Below are 23,530 nucleotides of genomic sequence, written 5' to 3' on the forward strand. Positions count from 1 at the left end.
TAATATGCTTTTGGACGGGATGGAATCAGAGCCGCCGGATCTGGACACATAGGCCATGTCTGTAGCTCAAATTTCCCCTTTCAACACGCAGGTGGGGTGACTTGAAAGTGAAGCAAGGAGACATTTTTAAGGGACAATAAACAGCAAATTAAAAAGCGTGGCCGGAGCTACCCTTCCCAGCACTCGCTCTTCTTTGTAGACGGCTCACGCAGTGCCTTTTTAAAATACACGTGCTAAACTTCTTAGCTTGGTTCCAAGGAAGCAAATCATTTCTAGAGCTTGATAAAAGGTTATAAAATCCTGCAGTGTGTGGGCAGCGGAAGGGAGTGTTTCCTCTCTGTGTATCAGCCGCAGGCTGAGGCCTCCACAAGGTGGGGGTGGGGTGGGAGGTGTGGTGGAGGCGCGCAGGCCTCAGGATTTGCCACCTGTGTGCTTTGTGACACCCCCATTGCATCCTGGAGCCAGGAGACACCCCAAGCGCTGCACTATGGAACTTCCCAGAGTGACGGGCACAGAGGCCAGCGGCTCAGATGATGATTTTGTGGGACACGGCCGTTCATTCAATAGCCCTGAATCACATGGGGAGAAAGTTAATCCCTTTTTCTCTTCCAATCTTTCCGTTGGGTCAAGGCGAGAGTCTCAGTTAAGTGCCACTATGTCTTTGACACCTAATACTTTTCCAACGTTCTCTTTAAGGAAGAGATCAGGTCTTGGCAAGAGCATCAGCATCAGGCTAGAGCTCAGGACCTCTGCTTTATTACCAGCCCTTCACGCTCATCTGCTCTTCCATCTGCAGCGCGCAATGGCAGCGCGCAATGCTGCCTTTCCACTGGGTCGTCATGGGTTTCCTTCCAAATGAGTTAAGGGAAGAGTGAGTTGATTTAAATGAAAACATGATTTTGTAAATGTTAATAGAGGTGATAGGAAATACAGTGAAAATCATGACAGAGATACACAAATGACTGCAGATGGGGAAATGCTGGAGAGAGGAGAAAGGACCCAACTCTGGAGTTGGACAAAGCTGGGTTCAGATGCGGGTCTTCCGCCCACTCGTTGGGAGGTGCCTGAACTCCTGCATGGAGGAGCCTGGAGGGTGAGAGAAGCCTCCCTGGGCATGGAGGAGTGTCTTCTGTTCCCTAGGCCTGCAGGGCCCTGAGAGAGGTCAGGGTGACCCTCTGGGACTCTTTCCAGGAGTTAGGCCTGCTCCGGAGATCAGCAGAGTTATACCCCTTACCAGCTCCAAGGAAGGGTTTAGAGCCAACCTTGGCTCTGCCACCGGGCTGTGTGACCTTGGGCACATTCCTTAACCTCTCCGTAAAATGAGGCTAACCTGAGGATCTCTCCCATAGATTGTTTTGATCATTAAGTTAGGTAAGGAAAATACAATGCTTAGCAAAGTACCTGGCACATAGAGTGCATTGAGTAAGGATGAGCCATCAAAACTGAATTGAATTGAATTTGGATTCATTTAAATTAATTAAGTCATGAAGTCAGGAAGTTCTGGAGCCAGAAGCCTCTGTAGCCTTTAAAACCAAACCCAGAGCCCTGGCAGCATCAGCCTAATTAAGGATAGCGTCTGGCCCAGGGGTCATTTTTAATGTAAGAACAGGACTGTTCAACATCAGGGAGACGGGTAAGCAACGGGTGATGAATCCCCACCACGGACTGTCAGGCCAATATTTAAAATGATGTCATAGAAGAATATTTAACGTCATGGAGAGATGTCTACATACACAAGTAGGTGGAAATAGTATGTATAGCAGTAGACTAAATAGTAGGTGCATATTCAGCCATGAAAAAAAATGAGGCCCTGATACGTGCTACAACACTGATGAACTGTGAAAACATACTTCGTGAAAGAGGCCAGCCACGGAAGACTACATATTGCATGATTCCATTTATATGAGATATCTAGAAGAGGCAAATACGCAGAGAGAGGAAGTAGATTAGTGGTTACCTGGGGCTGGGGGGGGATGGAGGGGTTGGGGGGTGGGGAGCTGATGGTTAAAGGGTACAAGGTGTCTTTTGGGGAAATGAAAATGTTTTAAAATTGCTTGTGCTGATGGTTGTACATTCAACTCTGTGAATATGCTAAAAACCATTGAATTGAACACTTTGTTTTGTTTTTTTTAAGATTTTTTTTTAATGTTGACCATTTTTAAAGTCTTTATTTAGCTTGTTACAATGTTGCTTCTGTTTTATGTTTTGGTTTTTTGGCCGGCAGGGCATGTGGGACCTTAGCTCCCTGACCGGGGATTGAACTCTCACCCCCTGCATTGGAAGGCGAAGTCTTAACCACTGGACGGCCACAACTAACTGAAGCCCGCTCGCCCAGAGCCCATGCTCTGCAACAAGAGAAGCCACCGAAATGAGAAGCCCGCGCACCGCAATGAAGAGTAGCCCCGCTCGCCGCAACTAGAGAAAGCCCGCGCGCAGCAACGAAGACCCAACATAGCCAAAAAAAAAAAAGAAAAGAACAGCTCATTTTGAATTTCAATATTAACGAAATTAGAGCCAAAGTCACTTCCTGAGTGGGCTCACATCTCCCAGGACTCAAGCCATTACCTTGTCCATGTGGAGGGGCACTGCAAACCTCTTGAGGGCTGGGACGGAGGTGAGCCTGGAGTTCTCCTCGAAGTTCTTGTTCAGGTTGGCCAAGTAGAAGAGCTGGTAAAGGCTGCTGTCCTCGTAGGCAATGACGTCGAACAGAAGGCAACCGTCCTCTTCGTAGGCATTGACGTGATGAAACACCACCATGGGGTCCGTGTAAAATTTGGTCAGCACGGGCTTCCTCGTCCTTTGGTCAATGATGTGAATGTAAGTCTGAAAGGAGATGCACATCAGTGGTCAGCTCTTCCTCTGCAGGCCCAACACAGCGGCATCAGGCAGGGGACAAGACCCAGCCCTGCCATCCACTTGCTTGTGACCCTGAAGCATTCCCTCCCCTTTATGAGCCTCTCTGTACCACCTCCAGACACACGCAGAAGTGCTGAGGGAGGAGGGAAGCTTTGCTGCCAGGGCCCCTTCCTCACCAGGAGGACAGTACCCAGGGAGATACAGGATCTGAGAGTGTACCGTCTCCCCAGCCTTCACTTGACTGTGATCCAGGTGGGCAGCGACAGGCCAGCTCCCAGGCCAGGCCAGGTTGGGGAGAAACAGTCAGGTCCAGCCCTCTAGGGCTCCTCAGGCCCCATTGGTGGCCAGCGCCCCTAAAGCCCCTCCTGGGTCCCCTCTCCTGACCTTTGCCCGCTGCAGGTGTGGTTTTCCCAGTAACCCGGCAGCCCTGGAGGGCTGCGGTGCTGAGTGACCGGTCTAGTCAGGGAGCCCACGTGAGTATCGGCTCATTAGGCATCCTCAGGCACCTCTGGGTGTCACAGGCAGTATCACTCTGGGTGTCAAGTAGCCATATCTGCAGCCCCAGTTGCCTAATCCAAGGAAGAAAGGGTATTTTCTTTCGTTTGGCAGCTCTGGCCTAACCATCCTCCTTCTGAAAGGAGGGAGGGGCTGCTCCAGGCTGCCATTTCCCCACCTCCTCTGGCTCATTGCTTCTTTCTCTCCTTTCCCAGAATCAGGCTTTGAAGTTAAGTGGGGGAGGGGTGAGGAGTAGTGTACAGAGGAGGAGGGCATTGGGAGGGAGGGTGGGTTTGGGGAGGTGAACACAGGCGTGGTTATTGTAGGCTTTCTTCCCCATAAACCCAATCCCAGGGCCAGCCGCAGGGACTTCTTGGAAAGTTCTCCAAATGCATTCCAAAGCCCTTCCCAGGGCTCTGTGCCCAGTCCTCGGGGGCTCTGTCTTCTCACTGTGGGACTCCCCAGGGCCAGAGGTCCCCAGGGGCTGCAGACTGGAGGCCTAGGGGGCCCCGACACTCCTGCTGGCGGGACGCTCGTGGTCCTGCGGAGCAAACCCACTTCTGCAGGCTCCCTGCTGGCCCCCTTGCCCAGCTCATTCAGTCCACAAACATTCATATGAGGGCCGAAGACACATCAGACACTTTCGGGGGAACTGGAGAGATAAAATAAAACCACCCGCCCACCTTCATGGAGCGTATAATTCAGTGGGGGTGAGGCCAAGGTCAGTGATCAATATATACAACACGTCAAGGATGACGGATGAGCACGACTGAGAAAATGGAGTGGGGGATGGAGAAAGCCTGTCGGGGGCTGGGGGTTCTGTGATAGACAGGCGGACCTCAGGGACGGGGGAGCGTAGAGCGAGACCGGGATTGATCAAGGGAGGAAGCCATCTGGGGAAAACCATTCCAGGTGGAGGGGACACAAAATCAAAGGCCCTGAGGCAGGAACGTGTTTGGCAGTTTTGAGGTGTAGGAGGCGACCACGTGAGCAGGAAGCCAGCGGTTGGGATGAGGGCATGTGGGCCTTTATGGGCTGGTGAGTGAAGCCTTTGGATCCTATTCTGAGGAAGACGGGAAATCACCAGAAGGTTCTGAGCAGAGGAGGGATCTCGCCTAACCCCTTTGTTCCCTCGAGGACCTCACTCTCCTCCTTGAGAATACAGGCATCATAGAGGCGGCAGTCACACACGGGACACATATTTGCATGGGAACATGAAGATGCACGTGCTGCACAGAAAGAGGAGTAGAAGGGTGTCGGATGGATGGTGGTGACTCCCTCTGGAGGGGGCTGGACGGGGAGGTGGGAGGAAGGGGACTTGATCTGTTGCTTTCTACGCTTGCGTGCTATTTGAATAGATGACACGGAGAATTACTTGATTATTTTTCACAAGTAACAAGAGCAAATACTTACATACACCTATACACGAATAATGTATTCATACCCACATGTATACACACATGCAGACATCACATATACAGGACACGTACATGACAGGCACACAGATATTCTGAGCACTCCACTCAGGTGTACCTAAACTGAAGACGTTTCTGTTACACCATCCGGTGGGACGCCCTATCATCATGATGTCTAAATAATCTGTGACATCCCCTCCCCGCCCCCCAGCAGGGATGCTGAAAGGGCCCTGTCAATGGGTGGCGGAGGCTGGAGGAGGCCAGGCGCCGCTCAGGGCTGACGAGCAGTCCCTTTGCTGCTGGGCGAGTAGGGGCTGCCTTGGATGCTGAGGCTGCCTCGCCCAAGGTCCCACGCTCTTCTGCGGATGGTCTGCTCTACTGACTTATGGACGTCGGGGCATAAAGGCCCAGCCCCTTGCCCTAACTGGGGACCACTGTGAAGGACCATCCCAGCTGCAGAACTCGCTGGAAGGTCGGCTCATGCCTCTGGGGAGACTGCGTGGCAGCTGAGGGCCTCCCTCCTGAAGCCACCGCTGCCTGCTGACCTCCATCTTGCTCTCGCCATCCTCGTGCTGCGGGGTCGCCGGCCCTGCCTTACCTTGTCCTCCCTGTGGAAAGCCAGGCAGGAAGCCCAGCTCGCGCCCCGGAGGTAGGCAGTTGCCATCTTGAGGATATCCATCTTGAAAGGCTGCTCGAGGAAAACGATGTAGCTTTCGGTGACTCCGAAGCTGTGGTAATAGCTCGGGGAGAGGAGCGAGAGCGAGGCGATGGAGCAGAACACCTCCATGTGTTTCAGGGGGCTCAGCCCCTTCTTCCTGCCCCCTAGAGAGAAGCCAGCCTCAGGGGCAGCACAGGGCCTGGCGGACCCCGACGGGGCCACCGTCTCCTGCAGCGCGGCCTCTCAAACCCACCCGGCCACTGAGAAGAACCTTTGAATGAGAGCCGACAGCAAACGGGGTGAAGGGGCTGCTGCCTGGCTGATGTAGGGACAGGGCCCTTCCCCCGTGAGATCTGGTCTGGCATCCAAAACCACTGCATCCCCAGGCTCTGGGCCTCTGGACCGCGGGGCCTCTGGGCCAGGCGTGTGCAACTCCAACACAGGGCTAACCCAGCCTCCACCTGTTTTCTACGTAGAGGTTTATCTGGACCGTGGCCCCTGCAGGGTCCACGGCTGCTTTGCTTTCGAGATTCAGAGTTGAGCACACGCAACGGAGACCATACAGGCAGCAAAGCCTCAAATACTTATTTTGTGGACGTTTACGGAAAACATTTGCCAACCCCTGCTCTGGAGCAATGTTCCTCACTTTCACGTGCACGCGGATCATCTGGGCGTCATGACAAAATGTGGAGTGTGACTCAGCCTGTGGGGTGGGGCCCGAGGCCCTGCATTTCCGTCAAGCTCCCAGGCAGTGGCCTAGCTTCCCAAGGTTAGGCTTTGATATGTTACTGAGAACCATCATTTGACGTGTACTTCACGGGGTTTCTATGAATTTCTTTTGGCATTGCCCGTTCTGAAACACCTGGGAATGAGACTAAGTGTCTATGGTAATGTGACAGATTGTGACAGTCAAGGTAGGCTGTACGATTCCCATTTTACAGGTGGGAAACTAGGGCTTGGTGGGACGCTCCATCATTACAGCCAGAGGCACAGGGTTAAGCCGGAAAGACACAGGCTCCTTAGCCTGGCTGCCTACTCTGTTATTAGAGGGAAGGGAGAGACCAAGGGAAATCCTGCAGGAGTCCAAGTACCTTGCTCAGCATCCACCACGAAGGTGCTCAGAACTATTCTGTTTTCTTTTTCCTCTGCAAGGATGAGTCACCCGCTGGCCAAAAGGCCTCCCAACCCAGGCCTGGGGCTGGGTTATAATGAGTTACACGCAAGCGTCGCCACCTTTCTTGTGGCCACCTGTGCACACTGTAAACAGCTGGCTGGTGGGAGGGATGCTCTGGGTTGTGGGGCAGTTCTTTTCTTCACCAAACCAATGGAACACAAAGCAAACTGAAAGGAAAGGCACCCGGGCCTGGGAGGCAGGACACAGGTGTGAATCCCAGCAAAGCTGCCAGCCTGGACCAGGTGTGCAGAGGGTACCTCCTGTGAGCCGTGCGCATGTCACCTGATGCCCCTGGGACTCGCAGTGCTCTGTAATATGAGGTGGCAAACTCAAATGGCTAGACCACCCCCAGGTCTGCATTCTAGGATCCCAAGCCAGACCCTATATCCCTTTATTGGCTTAATTAATGGCAGTTCCATTTAACAAGAGCATTGTACCTTCTGACCTCCGGGGCTCCCATCTGCCAGCAGAGCCTGGAATCTGCTGGGGGGGGGCGGGGGGGGCTCTACGGGACTGTGAGGGAGGGGAGCCAGCAGGGATCACAGATGGAAACCAGCCTTCCTAAACCAGAAGGTCTAGCCAAGCACCCTCATAGTTCTGTCTCCTGAGCCTGCGCAGCCACTCTTGGAGGCCTGGTCTCCTGGGTGTGGCTCCCAAGAGAGTCCTGGACAAATAAGGGCTAGGAGCCCCGCCCTCCTCCCCCTCAGGAACATAATCGGTCTGGGCTCCACGCGGGGTTCCCGCCCCTAAATGGAGAAGGTCCAGGAGGCCAGCAGAACAGGGTGGGGATCTGGAGTGAGTGCCAGCAGGGCTGAGCTCCCTGAACAACCCTGGGAGCCTGGCTTCAGGCGCTGGGATGAAAGAGGACAGCACAGCCCTGACATACAGAGGTTTGTCAGAAAACTAAAAAAAATGAATGAAAGAAAGGAAGGATGGCTGGATGGCTGCATGATGGCTGGATGATGAATAGATTAATGGATGGATTGATAGGTAGATGATTAATGAATAATGGATAAATTAATGAATTAATGAACAGGAACCTAAAGAAAAGGAGGTTGGAATAGCAAAGGGATTCACTTCTTCCAAAAGGAAGCCTAGCATCATTTCTTTTCTCCTAAAGGAGAAAAGTGAGTTCACGGTCCTCTGAATCATCTGTGCGGGTAAGTGTCAGATTGAGTGCTGTGTTATCAACCAAAATCAGAACTCTTCCGAAAGAGCCACCCTTGGTGTCTGTACTCCATTACAGCCTCAGAATGACCCACCTGATACTGTGGCAGGGATCTTAAAGATCACATATTTTGTCTTCCCCTTGTCCACGATGGACGTACCAATGTTGAGAACATTTCCAGCATCATCATAATGAGGATGTGATGTTGCCAGATTTACAGCCACATGTTTACGATAGTCAACCTGCAAAACATGACAGCCACCTGGTTTTTGAAAGGGGAAAGGGTGAAATCCTATGAAAAGCTGACTGACTCCAGGTTCAGAGAGATGATGGTTATTTTTGCACATCTCCTGATCTGAAAATAAGGCAGACATCACCTTTAAAGGAGATGTTTCCTCTTGCAACCTGATGTAACCTCGAGGGGGCCTCCCACAGCTAATAGGCTGCAGGGGACTTGGTGAGCTACATGTGTTTTCTCTGACAGCTGTTCCTACCCTGCCACCTGGCCTTGCCGGCAGAGAGGCAGCCTTAGGGCTAATCTTGGCCACTTCTTTGGTGAAGCTATTTAAATTCTCCCCTTTTGCATCCCACAGAGGCATAAATCTCCAGGCCTCTCTCATAGGGTTATTCTGGGAACAGAAAGGTTACAAAAACATTTGGTCAAAGGGAAAAGAGACTAAGGAGCTCAATAATGATCCCGACTCCTAACAGGCCACAACCATACAGCAATGGGGTGGCCCGGGAGCCAACGCCTGCCCTTCTTCCCCCAGAATAGCACAACCTCCTCCAGCCAAAAGTCAGGCGATACCTCGTTCTCTCCTAGTAATTCCTCTCTGCAGCTCTGTGGAAAGCGTACATCAGTTGGACCTACGCCGCCTAGCCTAAAAGGAGCTGGACGTAATTTCACAGCTAAGGAAAGCACTCCTTCCAAGGGATCGTTAAATTGTATTGCAAAGACATCCAGGCTTTGAACTGCCAGCTGGAGAAAACTGAAAGTGGGTCTATTGATCTTCACGAAAATGTAGACTTGATTCTACCCAGGAAAGGTATCTGCTTGGGCACTGATTTTTGCACCCTTGCTCTGTGCCTAATGCCTCCCTCTTCAGGTCAATACAAGGCAGGGCTGCTGGGAGTCCTGGGTGGCCCAGTATAGTCATTCATTCAAATTTCCATTGAGGTGCCACTCAGTGTCAAGGAGTATGGATGCTGTTAGGGGTTGAATTGTATCTTCCAAAAAGATATGTTGAAGTCCTAACCCCTGGTGCCTAAATTTGGAAATAGGGTCTTTGTAGATGTAATCAAGTTAAAAAGAGGTCATTCTGGATTAGGGTGGGCCTTCACACAATAATTTGTAGCTTTGCAAGAGATTGGATTACAACAATTATTCGTTGTTCCTATAAACCAAGGAACAACCACCAGAAGCTGGAAGAGGCAGAGAAGGATCCTCCCCTAGAAACTTCAGAGAGAGAATGGCTCTGCCGATACCTTGATTTCAGACTTCCAGCCTCCAGAACTGTGATAGGATACATTTCTGTTGTCTTAAGCCACCTAAGATACATTTCTGTTGTATTCCTTTGTTATGGGAGTCCTAGGAATGAATACAGACACAAAGATGACAGGACACAGTCCTGCTGTAAGGAAGCTTAGAATCTAGTGCTAAGTGCTGAGCTGGGAGAGCCCAAGACCCAAGGGCATCAGAGGAGGGCTCCTCTGTGAGTTCCTGCAGGCTCCTGGCCTCCTGCAGGGGGTCCCTTTCTTGAGTCAAGAACTGAGGCTGGCTGTAGATTTACTGATACCTTCTCCAGGGTTTCCAGGGTCTGGGGATTGATTTTCCTGATGTAATTGGTCTCTGTGGTTGCATAAAAGTCTTCTCCACACTTCATGATGTTGATCAGACAGTTGTCTGTGAAATCAGGGATGGTGTGGGACAGGTAGGAGAAAGCTCTGGGGAGGAAGCAAGTCAACGGGGTCAATGGCTGTGTCCACCCAGCTGGAAAGTTCTACTGAGATGGTTTTAATTTTCCCACCACTTAAAACACTCTACTTCAACTAAGGGAGAAAAAGTACTGGGTCCTAATGGGTTCCTTGAGGAATCCTGAGGACTCAGAGATCAAGTTACCCAAAAATACCACCACATTCAATCAGCTAAGGAGGGAGTCAGCTGAGACAACAAGGCTGCCCACTGAGCCCTCCTGGGCTCCCCAAATCCAAAAGTCTCCTGCACCAGAGCCATCAAGACCTGGTGGATTGTTCTGAAGTATTTTAAGAAGCTCTACAGAAATCATATTCATACCCATAACAGCCCCCCAAAGACTAGCAAACCAGCTAAGCTGCTTTGCGCAGGAATGTGAGCCCACCCTGGTTACCCAACTTTGTCCAGGATATTAGATTTTTGAAAAAGAAGAGTAAACTAATTATGAGTTAAGAACTGATCACTTGATTAGAAGGCAAACTCAAAGCAGGAAGTCCTGACCCCGTGTACTGGTTAGTGCTCCCCCTACTGGCAAACAGTGTAACAGCAAGGAGGCCCCACAGGCTGCAGTTTTAAATTCATTCCCTCCCCCTCCCCCAGGCTCCTCCCCCAGGCTCCTCCCCCAGCAGGGAATGGGAGTTCCCCGCTTGCTGTGTGCCGGACTCAGCACTGGACGCTAAGACTGGAGAGATGATGTCAGTTCTGGGAAAGTAGAAGCCAGCCTCCCTCTCTGGGCCAGTCTACCCCTAAGACATTTCACAATCCTTCTATGTCTAAAGAGTATCAGAAAGGAGGTACTGATGGCTGGCCTGATTCCCTGGCCAACAATTTAAGTGTTGAACATGTATGTAATACATTCATATACATCACAACCCAGATGATTTTAACTGTATACAACTGAAAATTTCCCCCATCCTTCCTCTCATCAGTTCCCCACTTCCCTCATGCATCCTTCCAGAGTTTCTGCACATACGAAAATAAATCTAGATTTCCCCGTGCCTTCTTACACAAATTATAGCATACTATATGCTCTTTCTACACTTTGCTTTTTTTTTTTTCCACTTAACAGTATATCTTGGAAATCTTTCATTTGGAACATAGAGAGCAACCTCATTCCTTTATTTATACCTGCCTGGCATTTTCCTGTAGTGTTACTGTGATTTATTTAACCACTCCTCTGTTGATGATCATTTGAGTTATTTTCAGTTCCTCCTCATAACAAATAATTCAGCCATGAATAACCTTGTGCATTTGTCATTTCAGACACAAGCAAGTACCCCTCTGGACTGAAGGGAATGTGCATTCGTAATTTTGGTAGATAATTCCAAAGTGTTCTCCCACCAGCTACGTGGGAGAACACCTAACAAATCTGTCAGATGCTCTTTGCCTCTCCTGCTGTCAGTGATCAAAAACTGCGTAGCGTAAGTGGTCAAAGGCCATCACGGGAAATTTTCCACCCAACCTACAGACAGCTATCCAGAGCAAACGCTGGTTGTTTTGACTGCAAAGGACATTGGAAAGCAGGACTAGATTCAAAATGGACAGTTACTTGGAAAATATGTTTTTGCAGGGGTCCGGATAGGCCATTGTTCCAAATTCTGACACCACAATCCTGTTCGCTTCAATATTGGCATTGTAGGTATCACTTCTCAGGTATTTGCTCCTGTAATAGACTTCACCTGAAAGAGAAGCAGCAGAATCATCCCAGACTGACACCTTTACAGGGCTTTGAAGTTGATTTCAGCCATTCCAGGGATTTGATGGGCAGCGGGGGGGGTTGGGGGGGAGGGGGGAGGGAGTCCACTGGGACAGTCCCTTTAATGTGTGTGCTAGATAAAACAAGCATTTGGAGGGAACTCTCACACACATTTCGGCAAGGTTGAGACTCACAACAATATGTCCAGGTAAGTATTCCTGTTCCCAGCCCCATCTTCATATGAGGGAACTGAGGCTCAGAAATGTTCCATCCCGTTGCCCAGCATCACCCAGAGAGGTGCTGACCCAGGCCATCAACCACCCCTTCCACCATATTTGTATCTTTCCAGGTAAGGTCCAGATTTGGAGGATTAGTCCAGAAGGCCCCATACTTAGGCTAGGTTTCTCCAGGGCCCAGTTCAGTTCTGGGGGCCCTACACTGGCAATTTAGCCCCTGGAGTAACATTTCATATCTCTTTGCAACCAGGGAGCACCCTTATACCCAATTCTGGACACAATAGAGGGTCAGTACATGTGTTGATGACACTGCAGAGAATCTGACTCACTCCAGAAAAGCATGGACTCTTGACTAGTCCACCAAGACCAACCTGAAAATATATCAGATGGTTCTAGACCTATATTAATTTCCTATGGCTGCTGTTACAAATGATCATAAATGTAGTGGCTTAAAACAACACAAATTTGTTATCTTACTGTGTTGGAAGACATCGTCTGAAATGGGTTTTACAAGGCAAAAATCGAAGTGTCAGCAAGGCTAGTTCCTCCTGGAGGCTCTAGGGGAGAACGTAGAAGCTGCCTTTATTCCTTGGCTTGTGGCTGCATCACTCTGAGCTCTGATTTGCTGTCACATCTTTTCTGACTCTGACTCTCCTGCCTTCCTCTTTCCTTTATGACTACACTGAGCCCACCCTGATAATCCAGGACAATCTCCCCATCTCAAGGTCCTTAACTTAATCACATCTGCAAGACCCTTTTACCATGTAGAATAGCACATAATATATTCACAGGTTCCTTCTGGGGAGAGAAGGGGGAGGGAAGGGGAGAGAGGGGAGAGGAGAGAGGGGAGAGGGAAGAAGGGAGAGAGATATGGAGGGAGAGAGATACATATACTTTTCACGGGTGTGGGTGAGTCAGGAGAGGCTTCACAGAGGAGGTAGCACTTGACAAAGCCCTTGAAGGATAGGTAGAATTGAACTGCAACAGATCCGGGAGGTGGGGCTAGGAAGAGGGTCAGGTGTTCCCATGGACTCTCCCCAGAAAGTCTGTAAGCAAAGACCTAGGGGTGGGGAGTACAGCCCACTTCCTGGAAGGGCTAAGTCAGTGTGGGCTGGAACACCAGGCACTTGGGAGCAGCAGGCATGAGATGAGGCTGGGAGTCAGGTGGGGACCTTACTAAGTCTTCAGGGCTGTGAATACTGAGGCCTTTGACCTTTGTAGTGGCCTATCCGGGCCCCTGCAAAAACATATTTTCCAAGTAACTGTCCATTTTGAATCTAGTCCTGCTTTCCAATGTCCTTTACAGTCAAAACAACCAGCGTTTGCTCCGGATGGCTGTCTGTAGGTTGGGTGGCTCATTTGAAACCTCTAGGGTTTTTTTTTTTTTTTTTTTTTTGCGGTACGCGGGCCTCTCACTGCTGCGGCCTCTCCCGCTGCGGAGCACAGGCTCCGGACGCGCAGGCTCAGCGGCCTTGGCTCACGGGCCCAGCTGCTCCGCGGCATGTGGGATCCTCCCGGACTGGGGCACGAACCCGCGTCCCCTGCAATCGGCAGGCGGACTCGCAACGTCTGCGTCACCAGGGAAGCCCCTCCTCTAGGGTTTTCGTTTCATTTTATTTTGCCATTAGTTAGCAAATGACATTATGTTGACTTTTCCCCTCTAGAGAACACATTCCTTGCTGTAGTATAACCTATGCTTCCAGGGTTGGTACAATGATAACATGCAAAAAAGTAGGACCCAGGATATACTGACAGTTTGTTCCCATAAAAAAGAGGTTCATCAGAGAAGCGCCCATCATGTATCCACTGTCACAATGATGGGCTTCAAGGAGAGACTGAATCCCAAGAAATTCCTGCCCGGGGCCTTTTTATATTTTCAGGAGAGAAAATGAAACTAAGAGCTAACATTTATTGAGCATGTGTGTGCTAATCACTGTAAGGGCACTTTATGTGTATTATCTGGTTTAATCCTCTGAACATAAGAAGTGTGTAGAAGACTCTAACTAGAAAAGTATTCTTTAGGGAAAAAAAAATCAACTTAATGTCATTTGCTAATTAACAGCCAAATAAAACAAAATTTAAACAACACTTGAAGGTTTCAGATTTCTTACAAAATGAAGGGCAAAGGGCTTGGGCACTCACGACCGACCCTGCAGGCCCATTTCCCAGCTAATAAACTGAGGCACAGAGAGGTTAAGTACCTTGCCTTAAGCCACACAGCTAGCGAGTGGTAAACTGGACTCAAAAGCTGGCAACGGGAAGATCCTGACACAGCGACCACGTCAATTGACCATTCTATCTGTTCCTTGTTATTAAAAATATACCTATAGAAATATGCTACCATAACTGTATGGTTTGGTGAAGTTTCACAAACTAAACCTACCCATATAAACTACTTCCTGATCAAGAAACAGAATGTGAGCAGCCTTTGGGAAGGCTGCTCATATCTGATCCTGTACCAGCCTCCCCGATCCCAACCCTGCAGGGGAACCACTATCTTGACTTCCAACAGTCTTGGTTAGTTTTGCCCTCAGGGTTGCGTTTTCACCTCTGTTTCCAAAGGATGTGAGTGTACGTTTCAGCAGTGATGACTCCAACATGTGCATTTAAGTGGCAACAGCAACAATAATAGTAACACTCATCATGATAAAATTAGAAGAGACCATGAAAGACCTTCTGGTGCTCTCTCCAGTCTTCAGGAGGTAAACTGTGTGTCAGATAGTCATCTGTCCTCTTTGCAAGCATCTTTTCAGGGGTGGCTACTGTACATCAGGATCTCTGAGATATTTGGCGGGGGGAGCTTTGTCCCTGGGGCAGCGGAAAGGAACATGGAGGAATGGTTAGGAGCAAGGGCTCTGAGACTAATTGGGCCCGGGGTTCATGCATTTGATCACTATTTGTTAAACACCTGGATGGGCCAGGATGTGAGTATGTAATGGTGAGTGGGACAGGCAAGATCTCCACCCCAAGTAGGTTCGAGTCTCCACGTGGATATGAATCCTTGCTCCATCATCTACCGGCCATGCACTTGACCTTGTGTCAAAGGCAAGCCTCAGTCTCCTCTGCTCTGACATGAGAACCCTGATACCTTCCTCACAGAGCTGCTATAACAGTTAAGGCCTGTAAAGCACTTAGCACATAGTAGGTGCTCAATAAAAAGCTACATATGCTAGTCAGATACAGTAGGTAGCTGGGGCAAGGCTTTGGCTCCGGGCAAGTCCCCATCCAAGCCATGCGACCTTGGGTGAGTCCCTTTGTCACTAAACCTCAGTTTCTTCAACTGGAAGCTGGGGATCATACAGTCCTCCCCAACTAGGGCTGGCAGTTTTAAATGAGATGGGACGATAGAAGGAGTTTGGCTCCCTGGCGCTTAGCATGCACGTGATAAGTGATGGCTGCAGTTCTGAATTCTACAAAATCCTGGAGGCAGGAAGACTCACCTGGGGGCTGGTGAGGCCACACCTACTGGTCTTCATGCTACACAGGACCAGCTTTAAGGCCACTCTGGTCTCCCCTTGAGCCAGCCTGCCCTTCACGGTCACTCTCTCTGAGGGCTGCCACCCATAGGTACTGGCTAATGTGCTTTGCCTAAAATGCTGAACTCTGTTCATATGAAACATAAACACCCAGCCCAGGCTGGTTGTCAACAGGCAGCCCATATCCCAGCACCAGAGCAGGGAGCGCTCAGAGGGCCATGGGGAAATGTGTCTCTGGAATTACTCAAGGCTGACACTTACTTTGAGATTGAGATTAAAGAAGGAGGCAAGGAGCGTTCTCTAGCACCCTGCTGTCGGGAGCCCAATTAACCACATTCCTTCTAAAGGGACACAAGTAAACAGACGCGTTCCCGCCTGGGATCTTCCAGAACTGGGTCAAGTGTTATTATTTGGTGGGGCGGGAGATATACATATATATTTTTTTTAATTAGAAAAAATTTAAAGCAAACTTTCCAAAAGACTACACTGGAGGTACAACATTGAAAAAGTCAGTTTGGGAGAGGCTTTGTGCCCCTAAATCTCTGTGACTCTGCTGTTGGTGGGAATGTAAATTGGTATAACCATTATGGAGAACAGTATGGAGGTTCCTTAAAAAACTAAAAATAGAGCTACCATATGATCCAGCAATCCCACTCCTGGGCATATATCTGGAGAAAACCATCATTCAAAAAGATGCATGCACCCCAATGTTCATTGCAGCACTGTTCACATAGCCAAGACATGGAAGAAACCTAAATGTCCACTGACAGAGGAATGGATAAAGATGTGGGATATATATATATATATATATACACACACACACACACACACACAATGGAATATTACTCAGCCATAAAAAAGAACGAAATAATGCCATGTGCAGCCACATGGATGGACCTGGAGATTGTCATACCGAGTGAAGTAAGTCAGACAGAGAAAGAGAAATATTGTATGATATCACTTATATGTGGAATCTAAAAAGATGATACAAATGAACTTATTTACAAAACAGAAATAGAGTCACAGATATAAAAAACACAAACTTATGGTTACCAGGGGGAAAGTGGGGGAGGGATGAATTGGAAGATTAGGATTGACATATACACACTACTATATATAAAGCAGATAACTAATAAGGACCTACTGTACAGCACAGGGAACTCTACTCAATACTCTGTAATGACCTATATGGGAAAAGAATCTAAAAAAAGAGTGGACATATGAATATGTATAACTGATTCACTATGCTGTACAGCAGAAACTAACACAACACTGTAAATCAACTATACTCCAGTTTAAAAAAAACATCTCTGTGACTCTGACTCTTGGAATTCACATGTTCAAATCCTCACGGGACACCGACTTTGCCTCTTATTGGAAAAGTATCAAATGTGCTGCTAAGAGGGACCTGGGTTGACTCATCTCCATGCCTGCTTTATAAAAATTTTCCATTTTGAAAGAATTTTAGACTTACAGAAAAGAGCGCTCCTGTACACCCTTCACCCGGCTTCCCCATCTCCACTCTGCCTTTTTTATTCAAATCTTTTTTAGTTTTTTAAAGCATTATCTTCTAGTGACTTCTCCTGAAGGCTATGAGTCATTTTCCTGTCTTTTGCTTTCTTACTTTCTTCCTCCAGTCCTTTCTTCCTGGTTTGGCACTAATTTCCATTCTCCATGCTAGCTGTGCACTAGAACCACCTGGTACTTTTAAAAAATCATGGAGGCCCAAGCCCCAAACCACCAGTGTGCTCGGGGTCATCTGGGAAGCGTGTTGGAAACATAGATGCTCTATCCCTACCCTTCAAGCCCTGGGTGGGGTCTCAGGATTCACAACCTAAATGAGCATCCTGGGGGGTTCTGGTGCAGGAAGCCCACAAACCACCTTTTGAGAAATACTGGCTTTGTGTTACCTGCAAATCAGAGAACCCTGATTGCATTGTCCTCTTAAATTGGGTATGGTAGTACTTAACATTTTTGGTTTATATTTCCACTGTTAGACACTGGGGAGCCATTGAGAGTTCAAGAGGAGAGGAGAGACGACGCCAGGCTGTGCTACACCAACACTGGCAATCTGGCAGCCTCAGGAGGATTGGGCTGGAGAGTTGGGGAGAGATGGTAGCTGGCAGGAGTGGGGAATGGGGGCAGAATTGCATAATGCTTAGGACTTAGGATTCTGGATTTAAAGAGCATTGAGTTTATAACTGACTACCACTGCTTCTTAGCTGTGTGCATTTGGGTAAGTTCTTTGGCTACTCTGGGCCTTAGACGCCCGTCTGTAAAATCAAGATAGTAACAGTGGTCCCTTCCCCAGGAGCTGCAGTGAGGGCTGAGTCGTGGATGGCCATGAACCACTTAGGCCAATGGCCAGCAAGCACTCCCTGTAGCAAGTATTGAAGAGATGGACTGGGGAAGTATTGCCTCCTTCTACCAAAACATCTTCACCTTGCTTGTGTCATTTCAGCTCCACAGAGTTCCTAAGTGCCCCTGTGGGCCAGACCCTGTGCTAAGTGATGAAGATACAACAACCTGAACAGGGACCCTGCACTCTGGGGCCTCCGCCCTAGGCTGGAGAATGGCACACTGATCATTGCAAAGCAGAGTGGGGCCACACACCCTTGACACACGCCCAGGTTCAAGAGCAGGACAGGCAGGGGAGGGCGAGTAATTGGCTATAGTCTCCATTCCTCCCACTTTCTAGCCAATTCCAGATTATGAATAGAACTGTCTTTCATGCTGCTTTATTGTATATATTTAAAATTTTCTGCATATTATGATGTTTTCACACCTTAAAAAAACTTTCTGGCTGGAACAAGACTGTGTCTCCCTGGACCAGACAATTCTTAGAGGCAGGAAAGAGCCCAGTATGTCTTTGATATGCAAACTAACCAATCCTCCATCTGGTCCATACACCCCCGGAGACAATGTCCCTCCGCCTTAATCAGCCCAGGACTGAGTACCAGGCAACTAGGAACCATCCCTCTAGCCCAAAGTTCACTGAATTGTTCACCTAGCCAGTCCTAGGCTGTTCACTCTGCCCTTTCCTGCCTTGCCCTCAGAAACCCCAATAAAGGCCTCAGTCTCAGAGTTCACCCCGCTCCTGTCTTCTGTCTCCTGTCCACCCTGGTGTCTTTTCCATGTGCCCTGAGCCACTCGCCTCCTGTCTCCAGCACCTGTGGATAGAATAACCTTTGTTTTCCTGAGTCTCTCTGTGTCTCCTCTTGTGGTTGCACCTGACCAACCATCTCAGAAAAGAACAGAAAACAGCTACTTGCCTCTGACAGTAAACTTTTAGTTTGAAAACCTACTAGAAGCTTTTAGAAAGTCTAAATAGTATGGGATAACTTTGGTCACTGGCCCGTTTAGCCCACTCAAGGGTTTTGGTGGACAGCAGCCATACTTCTGTAAGACGGCTAGGGCTCGGTCATCCCCTGCTGGTTCCCTTGTCCCTGGATTCTCTACTGAAGGATACCATTTAAGCATCTGCCATTTCTCAGAGGTATGTGTGTATGTGTGTATGTGTGTGTGTGTGTGTGTGTGCGCGCGCACACGCGCACGTGTGTGCTGGGCTGAGGACAGGAGAGAAAGCTGCAAACGAACTCCAGACAAGTTCAGATCCCACCCCTACGTCAGTGACTTTGGATCAGTCACCTAACCTCCCTAAAGTTTCAGTGTCACATGTGCAAGGAGACAAGAGTACCCCCCCCCCACATGAATGTGAGCTCGGAAATGGACCATGAAGAACCTGGCAGCAGGTGAGGCAGGGCCTCAGAGAAGGGACGCCTCTCAGACACCTCATCCAGAACAGCACTTCTGTCCCCAGGAATCACTGGGAACTTCTGTTTAGGAAAAGAGGGGACTGTTAAGGCTCAAGGCTGTCGGGAAATATGGAACTACCCACCCTGTAGCTGAGTCACAGTAAAAACTGTGAGTTTTTGCAAACTCGGAGCTCATGGCATTCACACACGGTGTCTCTTCATGAAATGCTAGAGCAAGTTGCTGGCGGAGTCCGCACTCAAAAAATAATTGCCGACTAGCTTGAAAGAGATGACAGTCATGTGAAAATTATAGCTAAGGCTTATGGAGCACATATGATGAGCCGGGCATTATACAAAGCCCCTCACACGTATTAATTTATTTAAATTCCACATCAATTCTACGGGACATGCTACTAATAGCCCCATTTTACAGATGGGGAGACTGAGACACAGATAGGGTCAGTAACTTTGGCCAAGTCACACAGCTTAGGTATGTGTTAGTTAGCATGGTGGAGCTGGGATTCAAACCCAGCAACAGTGATGGTGGTTTTTATTTTATTTTACTTTTCAGTAAATTTATTTACTTATTTTTTGGCCGTGTTGGGTCTTCGTTGCTGCGCGCGGGCTTTCTCTAGTTGCGGCTAGTGGGGGCTACTCTTCGTCTCAGTGCACGGGCATCTCACTGCGGTGGCTTCTCTTGTTGCGGAGCATGGGCTTTAGGCGTGCTCCACGGCATGTGGGATCTTCCACGACCAGGGCTCAAACCCATGTCCCCTGCATTGGCAGGCAGATTCTTAACCATTGTGCCACCAGGGAGGTCCTATGATGGTGGTTTTTAATCAACTGAGCATCTACCAGGCATCAAATCCTTGCTGGACACCTAGTACTTCTGATCATCACAAAAGCTTTCCAGGGAGAACGATCAAGCTCCTTTTACTGATGAGGAAACTGAGGCCCAGGGAGGTGGAGTGGCTGCAGCTTGCCCAAGCTGGAACACAGGGGTCAGAGTAAACTCTCACCACGCTGAACCCTACCACATGGCCCTGAGCCTGCTGAAGCCTCCCAGAACCCACTCCAGACCTTTTAAGAACCCGGCTTGTACTTTGTGACATAAATCAGCTCAATGACCAATAGCACCTCCTGAGTCAGTCATCTGAACTCGGAATTTCACTTTAGTTGTGGCACCTCCTACCTTCTGCTCTGTGTTCAGTGTCTTCTCAGGGACATGACTGACCTGGCTCTCCCTGCCTGGTGAGCAATAGGCTCACTTTGTTCTTTTCAGCTCTACACTCCTATTTTAATTTGATGTGTGTCTGATTCCAAAGCCTGTAAACTTCCACGTGTCCCTGCCCACCTTACTGAGAATGCATATTATTTTTCCAGTTGAACTCGCTGAAAAACAACCCTGGCCACCTTTCCAGGGAGGTTTGTGCTTGTGGTGGGCTGAATGATGGCTTCCCGAGATGTCCACATCCCAATCCCTGGAAACTCTGAATACTTTACAGGGCAGTAGAGACTTTATAGACGTGATTGGGTTAAGGATCTTGAAGTGGGTGATTATCCTGGATTATCTGAGTGAGCCTAGAGTAATTACAAAAACTTTTATAAGAGGGAGACAGGGGACTTCCCTGGTGGTCCAGTGGGTAAGACTCCACGTATGCGTGCCACAACTAAGAGTTTGCATGCTGCAACTAAGAGTCCACATGCCGCAACTAAGAAGTCTGCATGCTGCAACGAAGATCCTGTGTGCCACAACTAAGACCCTGAGCAGCCTAAATAAATAAATATTTTCAAAAAAAAGAGAGAGAGAGAGAGAGACAGGAGAGTCAGACTCAGAGAAAGGGATGTAATGATAGAAGCAGAGAGACAGAGAGAGAAAGAGAGAGACCACAAGATGCTATGCTGCTGGCTTTGAAGATGAAGATGGGGCCACAAGCCAAGGGATGCAAGTGACTTCTAGAAGCTAGGAAAAGCAAGGAAACGGATTCTCTCCCTGGAGCCTCCAGAAGGAATACACCCCTGCCGACACCTTGATTTTAGCCCAGGGAAATACATTTTAGACATCCGACTTCCAGAACTGTAAGAGAATTAAATGTGTGTTGCTTTAAGCTACTCCATTGGTGGTCATTTGTTATGGCAGCTATGGCAAATCACACGGTGCTCTTACCGTCTCTGATTGTGAAGCTGTGGAGCAAGGCCAGGCCATCGAACCAGTGGTTGTATCTGGTCTCGCCCGCTGTGTGCATCCCAGGCCCATTGCGGAGCAGGGTCCCCTGCAGCCATGCTGGAATCCTGCCTGGTGAGAGAAAGAACATTTAGTTTCCAGTTCTGCACCTAAACCAAAAAGCTAAAAGAAGTGGCCATACAGCCCCTGTACCACTTGCTGCATCTGTTCATTTCCAGAAAGAATATGTCTGGCATTGTGCTAGCGCTGAGGATACCAAGATGAACAGGCATCATCCCTGTCTCCAAATTGCTCCCCATCCATTAAAAGACAAAAACAAAGGAAAACACTCAAAATACACTGTGCTAAAGGCAAGGCAACAGACTCAGCAAGGGTGCTGCGTGGAACAGAACTCCACCCTGAAACTGGGTGATAGCAGGAGGGTGAGGAATGTTTCCTGAGGAGGCGACCTGGTTGAGTTTTGAGGGGGAGTAGGTGTTTGCCTTGCAAAGGCCTGAGGAGAGAACATTCTAGAGCTGTGCTGTCCAATGTGGTAGCCACCACCCCCGAGTGGCAACTGGGCACTGGAAACGTGAGATGTGCACTAAATGTGAAACGCACACCACATTGCAAAGACTTAGTATGAAAAAGAAATGTAAAACATCTCATTAGCAGTTTAAAAATATTAATTACATGTTGGTCTGATAACATTCTGGATATGTGGTATTAAATAAAATATACTATTAAAATTAATTTCATCTGTTTCTTTGTATTTCTTTGAATGCGGCTATTAGAAAATTTTAAATTACACATGAGCAGGCGTTATATTGCCATTGGACAGCATTGCAGGTGCTGTTGGGGTCCCGCCCCTGTCCCCTTGGCGTTCACCTCTCCCTGAAGGCTGCTTTCTGCAAATACCTACAGCTCTCCACCTGAGGGCTTTGTTCTCACTGTGGAGCAGCTCTGCCCACACGTGGATGAGCTGGAAGCTCACTGGAGAGTTAATGCCCATGAAAGCTGCTCTCACCCAAAGATGGATGGGGTGCTATGGGTCAAAGGCCACCACTTCCTTGCCCTCGGCTGACACAATGCAAGGCATATTTTATGCTTTGTCCAGAGGATTCGGCTCCAATGATTCCTGGTGGTCAATGGCTTGACAATGTCTTCTTCATTGGCTTCCCTCCCAGTGTTCCTTAGGAAACACATCCCAAATAAACGACTTACACCTGAATTCTTATCTCTGGAGAAACCCGAACCCAGAGATCAAAGACCAATTCAAAGATCAGGAGATGTGCAAGTTGCTTAGTAAGAGCTGGCCTGTAACTTTCAAGCGAGGACATCATAAATATTGCGGCTGCAGAGTTAAGTAAGGCCAAGCGACCAAGGTCAACAAGACCACACCAAGCTTTGACTTGGTGCTCAGAAGAATGGGACACCTTTGATGGTTATAACAGGGAAAATAGGATCAGATTTTTTTTGCAATTTTAAAAATTGAGATAAAATTCACATAACATACAATCCACCATTTCAAAGCGTACAGTTCAGGATTATTATTCTTTAATGAACATTTACAGTGTTGTGCAACTATCACCACTAACTCCAGAACATTTCCATCACCCCGAAAAGAAGCCCTGTTCCCATTAGCAGTCAATCCCCATCCCTCACTCAGCCCCTAGCAACCACTAATCCACGGTCTGTCTCTAAGGATCTGCTTCTTCTCATACTAACGGAATGTGATCAGATTTGGGGGTTTCAAAAGTTATTTCTGGCTATGGTGTGGAGTGTGGACGGGAGGAGCCAGAGGGAGGTGGGAAGGCCAGAGAGAGGAACAGGGTAGCAGCAGTGGGGATGGAGAGAAACCAATGGAACAAAGGGACTTAGAGTTTGACTAAATGTATGGGGAAGGGGAGGGAAACACTCAAAAAATGCAGCCGAGTCTCTTGCCTTGGGTGGGATTATTCACAGAGACCCAGGACATAAAAGGAGCAGGTTGAGGCAGAGCAGGGAGAGATGAATCGGAGCATATATTAAAGCCCCAGACATAATAAGAAGACCATTTATTGAGCACTATGTGTTTTAATAGATTAAATCATTTAGTCATTGCGGAAATCTCATGTGGTAGGTACATGTTGACTTTATTAGACGTGAGAGGAAACTGAGTCAGAAAATGCTTAAGTAACTCGCCAAAGAAGCCTCAGAGCCAAGAATGCGCAGCTGGACGTGAAGCCAGAGCCTTGGCCTGGCCCCCCGGGGCAGACGTGTCCACACAGGCACAGTGTTTAGTGAGCTGTCTGCCAGCGGACGCTGACCAGCTGATTAGACGTGACCCAGGGCTGGAGGCCTGCCCTAAGCTGGAGCCCATCCTCTGCTGGCCGCCGGGACTCAGGCAAGTTGCTGCTTCTCCCCAGCCCTCGGCTTCACACCTGCCCAGTAGGGAGGCCTGATTTACAGCAGTGGTCCCCCAT

The 23,530-nt window shown here is 48.7% G+C and overlaps 1 protein-coding gene across 3 annotated transcripts in view; it reads right to left on the minus strand.

Annotated features, from left to right (window-relative positions):
• The window catches only part of BCO1 (beta-carotene oxygenase 1), a 69,929-nt gene that overhangs the window by 23,595 nt on the left and 22,804 nt on the right, over nucleotides 1–23,530 (minus strand). For all 3 annotated transcript variants that reach the window (XM_073796446.1, XM_073796445.1, XM_073796444.1), the window contains 6 exons: nucleotides 21,069–21,197; nucleotides 11,288–11,417; nucleotides 9,563–9,710; nucleotides 7,861–8,008; nucleotides 5,365–5,588; nucleotides 2,566–2,823 (listed from right to left, as the gene is read on the minus strand). In XM_073796446.1, coding sequence (XP_073652547.1) covers nucleotides 2,566–2,823; nucleotides 5,365–5,588; nucleotides 7,861–8,008; nucleotides 9,563–9,710; nucleotides 11,288–11,417; nucleotides 21,069–21,197 — 1,037 coding nt within the window. The remainder of the gene's footprint in view (nucleotides 1–2,565; nucleotides 2,824–5,364; nucleotides 5,589–7,860; nucleotides 8,009–9,562; nucleotides 9,711–11,287; nucleotides 11,418–21,068; nucleotides 21,198–23,530) is intronic.

This window comes from Tursiops truncatus, chromosome 19, assembly GCF_011762595.2.
Source record: "Tursiops truncatus isolate mTurTru1 chromosome 19, mTurTru1.mat.Y, whole genome shotgun sequence".
Lineage (NCBI taxonomy): Eukaryota > Metazoa > Chordata > Mammalia > Artiodactyla > Delphinidae > Tursiops > Tursiops truncatus.